Raw genomic sequence first — 6,396 nt, forward strand, 5'->3', positions numbered from 1 at the left:
GTGGGGGTGTGCATGCAAAGTATTCATGTGAATGTACTGCAAAACAGGCCCAATGAGTTGGTAACACATTTCAGACGTACACTGTTTTCCCTTCAGTGTTCTATAAATTCATCATCTTCATCCTCATCATCAAATGCACATAGTGTACCAAGAACCATTGCTCCAGCCAGAGTGACAATGGATGATGGCATCGTACCAGACATCACAGAGTGACGTTCCCAGATCTGGCTCAGTCCTGCAAATCTTTGAATCTCTAGGCAGACCCTCAGGCAATGCCAGGTTGGGTCAAGTGTGGCACCCTTTGCACATCAGTCTGCGAGCACAGTGAGCTGGGTGTTTTTGTCCTTCCTAGTGACATGGCCGAAGAGCACGCACTGCCCCTTTTGAATGTAGTGAGCAATTGGAGGAAGGCCAAATCACTGCAAGATTATGCCATTTCACACAAACAGTTTTATGCTCAGGATTTGGCGATGATGGCGCATGTGGAATGCCTCCAGTTGCTCCAAGTCTGCTTGTAGGAAGGTCCAGGTTTATGACCCATATAGCAGTGTAGACAGTACACAGATCTGATAGATCCTGAACTTTGTCTTCGCACAGAGACGTTTTTGCGTCCATAGGAGAGACATGGACTTCATGCAGGAGACAACGAGACCTATTCTTCAGAAGATGACCAGTTTGCTGCAACCATTTGAATTCATCAGTGCTCTCCAGAGTGCTCATCCCTACCTGCACCAGGGTTCTGGTGACCCAACTTCAAGGTTCTGGACCTTGGTCTTCTTCCAGGAGACATTCAATCCCATTGTTTGGGTGCATTGTGGAAACTTTGAAGGGCAGGGCTAAAAATCTTTGGCTTCTCCACAGTGTCATAGGCATACTCTTTATCAGTGAATACCTCTTGACCAACCTTGATTCTGACATGTGGAGCCACAAAGTCCTTGTTCCCAGTTGATAGCTTGACGGGGTAGTGCAGTGGTGAGAATACAAACCTTGCTGCACACCTAAGGTTGTACAGAAACGTTGAAAGCTATGAATGCAGGCCCAAATTGGCCTAAGCAAACTCCATTTTGTCCTGTGTTACTACCTTAGCTGCTGCTAATCAGGTGTGTGGTTTTGTAAGGGAAAAGAACACATGCTACTACTATGGTATATATATTCCCTCAATCTGGACGCACACAGACTAGACTTGTGTTACACATCAACAGACAGATGTTTAAAGTTAAACCAAATATCACAGATTTTCAATCAAAAACTTCAGTTAAGTCTCTTTTCGCATGTGCTGATGGCTGGCAGAGATTGTTGCTCCCAGTGTGTTTTGTAGGACTTCTAATTTCCAGCCTAGTCACTAATTCCCCATGCTGTGGCACGAGGTGACAAAAGCAAAGATAAAAGCAGCTATGCTTCTGCCCTTGAACATTTTTTCTACAATAACAAGTTGAGTTAACCCAGAACTTAATTTGCTGGCTTTTGTTGATCGATTTCACAACGTTAGCCATACAGAAACATAACGTCTGTATCAGTGTTATCTTGAGTGCACAGTGTATCCCAGCAGCAGAAGACACTTGACCCCACATTGGCAAAGTTATGCTGGTCCCATCCCCCCCCTCCACCCCCCCCCGCTGGCTGGCAGTTGCAACAAAATCACTTATGTTACAAGCTGTTTCTAAGTTTTCAGTTCTTTTATGGGGATTTTATATCTGAACATTTTACACTGTATGTATTTAGAAATCAGCTGCTCTGCTCACTTTCTGCAAATGATTAATAGTCACATTATTGTGCTTTTCAGACTTGGCTCAGGGAATCCAGGTTTTCCCACTGTGTGAAATGCTGGTTAATGTTTCAGCATCACCTTTATTCCCCCTCTTCTAGATTGCACAGCCGGGGACACCTTATTTTTACGTTGAACTGGATACAGGAGAGAAGCTCTTTCACCGTATTAAGAAAAAATTTCCCTTGCAGTTTGGAAGGTTTGTTTTTCCTCCTATTTAATTTTATCATGTTTAGTAGAATAAAATATACACTATACAATATAAAAAATGCTGCCCTACAGCAGTTCAGAGGGGAGCTGAGGGTACTTAGGCTAATGACCTAGAAAGGTGGGGAATTACTACCATTGTAAAACGAAATAACCCTAAACTTCTTAAGAACTTATTTCATCTGTAGAGCTCAGTCACTTACAAAAGAGGAATAAGTATTTAAAGATGGGGAAAGTGAGAGACAGAGATATGAAGTCATTTGTGTAAGGCCATGCAGTAGCATGGTGGCAGAACAAAGAATAGAATGTGCTTTAGATGGCCCACCATCCTTTCTCTCCTCTATTTGAGGAATGGAGTCTGGAGTTTCATACTTGTTTGTAAAAATTCCATGTGTCTCCAGTTAGTTATGTGCTACTAGCTCCAGAGCTAGTGTGTCCAAATTCCTACCCACCTTCAGATCATAAAATCATAGTACTTCAAATGAAGAGGTTAATGTAGTGATGCAAAATCATGTATGTATGATATCCCTTATAAAGGCATTCTCTGTGGTTTACATTTCGTTTTCCATAGTAAAATGCCTTTTTAAAACATGAAAGATGGGTGGTTCATCTGAGTAGCAGCTTACTGAAGTTTTTGGCTAGGAATTCTGTCTGTTTATAAGTAGGCGTGGTAAAATTTGATTTTTATTTTTTTTAGTAATGACAGACATCAATGTTTATTTTTAAATGTTTGTAATTTTTTATCTATTTAAATTTTTAGTTTCAGGAAATTATAGGGTGAGGGTTCAGACAGTTGTTTAATGCCAGTAGATATAAATTCAAAAAGTACTTTAAAACTATTAAAATACAAATTGTCAACATCACATGTCAAAATATACAAAGTAAATATCCTGAAATAAAACTCAAGCAGCATTTTTCTTTCTTTTCTTATCTGTAATTTTTGATAATAACTGATGGAAATGTTTTTTCATAGCTTTGTGTGTAATTCGTGAAATTGACATTTACCAATAAAAATCAAATCCAAGGTTATTTATGAGTGTGACTTAGTAGATCTACTCCCTTTGAACTCAACGGGAGTTTTCCTGCTGTATTCAGCATGAACAGAGCTTGTGCTTTGATATAACAAAGCCTCTGTGACAGCAGAGTTTATATGCCAAATCTGTAACCTAATTATTTCAAGTAATCTATTTGCAATTTAAAATATTCCAGGCATTGACTCGGGGGATGCTGTGTTTTGATTTTCTGGCAGGGAAGTGTTGGCAAGCGAAGCCATTCTGAATGTTCCAGGGCGAGCGGACTGGCAACAGTGTACGGCCAGCCGGGATGAGGCAGAGGCCGCTGCCAAGGCCTTCAGGGAAGACTTCCAGCCTTTTGATTTTTCTGAGCTGTAGTAATGCTGCGGACCCTGCAGACTCACGGACCCTTCTTCCTGCTTCGTCAGCGCAGCTGCCCTTGCCCTGGGCTGGGCACGCAGCTGAACTCAATCCATGCTGGGGCAAGGGGCCAGGCAGGGTGCATGCAACTTTACCCCTGCAATAAACTTTCTACTTTTCTGTGTCACTGATTTAGTGCTTTGCAAGGGAGAGCCTGGTCTTAGGGAGGTGGGGGGCAAGGACTGGTCTGAATGGGGGCAACTCTGCCTGGAAGCAGTAAGCATGGTGGGAGCGGGGCTGTTGGTTCCAACACACACTACACCCCTGCGGGACAACCCCACTCCACTGCTAATACACCCCGACCCCTGATAGCAGCCCCCAGTAATACTCCCAAGGACTCCAGTAACCCTGACCACCAGTGCAAACAGCTCCAGAACCCCCAATAATCCCCCAGACCCCGACTGCTAACAGCCTGGTAAACTCCCCTGCACCCCGATGCTGTTGTCTTGATACCCCCCTACTGCTGCTAACAGCTCCCCATTGACCTAATTCTGGCCCCACACATACCTCCTTGGTAAGTTCCCATTGTGCACCCTCCCCCCCACAGCATTCCCTATCTCTGTGATTGCAGTGACCCCTGACTACTCTGACCACCTCTGAACCCCTAATAACTGCCCCCAGACCAAAGAGGCCCCTGATAAATCATAGTGATCTCCAGTATCATGACCCACTTTTAAACCCATCCCACTCCTTCCCCCAGCCCTCCAGGGAGGGCCATTATCTTTGAAAACTCATGGCGATTGGGTGAAGTCCCGGACGACTGGAAAAAGGCTAATGTAGTGCCCATCTTTAAAAAAGGGAAGAAGGAGGATCCTGGGAACTACAGGCCAGTCAGCCTCACCTCAGTCCCTGGAAAAATCATGGAGCAGGTCCTCAAGGAATCAATTCTGAAGCACTTAGAGGAGAGGAAAGTGATCAGGAACAGTCAGCCAAGGGCAAGTCATGCCTGACTAATCTAATGGCCTTCTATGGTGAGAAAACTGGTTCTGTGGATGAAGGGAAAGCAGTGGACGTGTTGTTCCTTGAGTTTAGCAAAGCTTTTGACAGTCTCCTACAGTATTCTTGCCAGCAAGTTAAAGAAGTATGGGCTGGATGAATGGTCTATAAGGTGGATAGAAAGCTGGCTAGATTGTCGGGCTCAACGGGTAGTGATCAATGGCTCCATGTCTAGTTGGCAGCCGCTATCAAGTGGAGTGCCCCAAGGGTCGGTCCTTCGGCCGGTTTTGTTCAATATCTTCATAAATTATCTGGAGGATGGTGTGGATTGCACCCTCAGCAAGTTTGCACAAGATACTAAACTGGGAGGAGAGGTAGATGCCCTGGAGGGTAGGGCTAGGATCCAGAGGGCCCTAGACAAATTAGAGGATTGGGCCAAAAGAAATCTGATGAGGTTCAACAAGGACAAGTGCAGAGTCCTGCATTTAGGATGGAAGAATCCCATGCACTGCTACAGACTAGGGACTGAGTGGCTCAGCAGCAGTTCTGCAGAAAAGGACCTAGGGGTGACAGTGGACGAGAAGCTGGATATGAGTCAACAGTGTGCTCTTGTTGTCAAGAAGGCCAATGGCATTTTGGGATGTATATGTAGGGGCATTGCCAGCAGATCGAGGGACATGATTGTTCCCCTCTGTTCAACATTGGTGAGGCCTCATCTGGAGTACTGTGTCCAGTTTTGGGCCCCAAGCTACAAGAAGGATGTGGAAAAATTGGAAAGCGTCCAGCGGAGGATAATAAAAATTATTAGGGTACTGGAATACATGACTTATGAGGAGAGGCTGAGGGAACTGGGATTGTTTAGTCTGCAGAAGAGAAGAATGAGTGGGGATTTGATGGCTGCTTTCAACTACCTGAAAGGGGGTTCGAAAGAGGATGCATCTAGACTATTCTCAGTGGTAGCAGATGACAGGACAAGGAGTAATGGTCTCAAGTTGCAGTGGGGGAGGTTTAGGTTGGATATTAGGAAAAACTTTTTCACTTGGAGGGTGATGAAGCACTGGAATGGGTTACTTAGGGAGGTGGTGGAATCTCCTTCTTATGAGGTTTTTAAGGTCAGGCTTGACAAAGCCCTGGCTGGGATTATTTAGTTGGGGATCGGTCCTGCTTTGAGCAGGGGGTTGGACTAATGACCTCCTGAGGTCCCTTCCAACCCTGATATTCTATGATAATTGTTTGTTTACATTAATACGAGCCATGTTAGATCCCTAGATTAGAGGTGCTACTGTTGCTGCTGAAATTGCTTTTGCAAAATTCCTGGTAGAACTATGGTGTGCCAATAGTTGCTCCATAGTTAAGGTGACAGCGAAGGTTCTGTTTGTGCATTTTGCAGCCCTTCTAAAGTTCACCAAAAAGTCAGATCAGCTTGAAAGCTGAGACAAAAGTAGATTATGGGAAAATTTTGAAATCAAACTGATTCTAAAAGTCTTCTCGCACATTCTTGCTCACGGGTAAGGAAAAGTCCAATGGGGAGGGTAACAGTGAACCTTATCTATAGCTGAGCTCCCTGGCTGAGGTGTAATGCAGGGCACAAGAAGGTCTCTAATTTGAAACTTGGAAAGTCGTTAGCCCTTCCTGGAGGGATAGAGTACTTTCCATCTGCTATGGTAACTTTGGGTCTATTTCTGATCCTCCGTCTGTTCACGCCTCCGGGCAGAGTTCCTCTGGGTGGCGTCTACTGACTCCGTTGACGCCTTTGAGGAGCAGTGGGGTTCTCTGCTCGGTGTCCCTGTCCGGTTCCCTTCGTTTGACCCTTTGACCACACTCCTGACCCTGTTATTCATTAGTTGTCCCCCGTAATTGTTTGGTTTTACAGGTCCTGTGGTTTTACAGGTTTGTGTAAATTACTAAAAATGAGACATTCATTACTAATCCGCTATAGCCATAGATGTCTCATGCACTCTTCATCGAAAAGCCATTCGGATTCTCTCCCGATCCTTTGGTAGAGATCGGTTCATGAAAATTACTAAAATTGAGATAGTTATTACTGATCACTGC

General features: G+C 44.5%; 1 protein-coding gene across 7 annotated transcripts in view; it reads left to right on the forward strand.

Annotated features, from left to right (window-relative positions):
• CWF19L1 (CWF19 like cell cycle control factor 1) overlaps positions 1-3,532 on the forward strand; it is a 68,761-nt gene extending 65,229 nt beyond the window's left edge. For 6 of the 7 annotated variants that reach the window (XM_077836349.1, XM_077836348.1, XM_077836351.1 and 3 more), the window contains 2 exons: positions 1,867-1,964; positions 3,222-3,532. In XM_077836349.1, the coding sequence (XP_077692475.1) occupies positions 1,867-1,964; positions 3,222-3,363 (240 nt within the window). In that variant the 3' untranslated portion in view covers positions 3,364-3,532. The other variant, XM_077836355.1, reaches the window with a different exon arrangement.
• Positions 3,533-6,396: the final 2,864 nt, after the last annotated feature.

Source organism: Eretmochelys imbricata, chromosome 17 (genome assembly GCF_965152235.1).
Source record: "Eretmochelys imbricata isolate rEreImb1 chromosome 17, rEreImb1.hap1, whole genome shotgun sequence".
Taxonomy (NCBI): domain Eukaryota; kingdom Metazoa; phylum Chordata; order Testudines; family Cheloniidae; genus Eretmochelys; species Eretmochelys imbricata.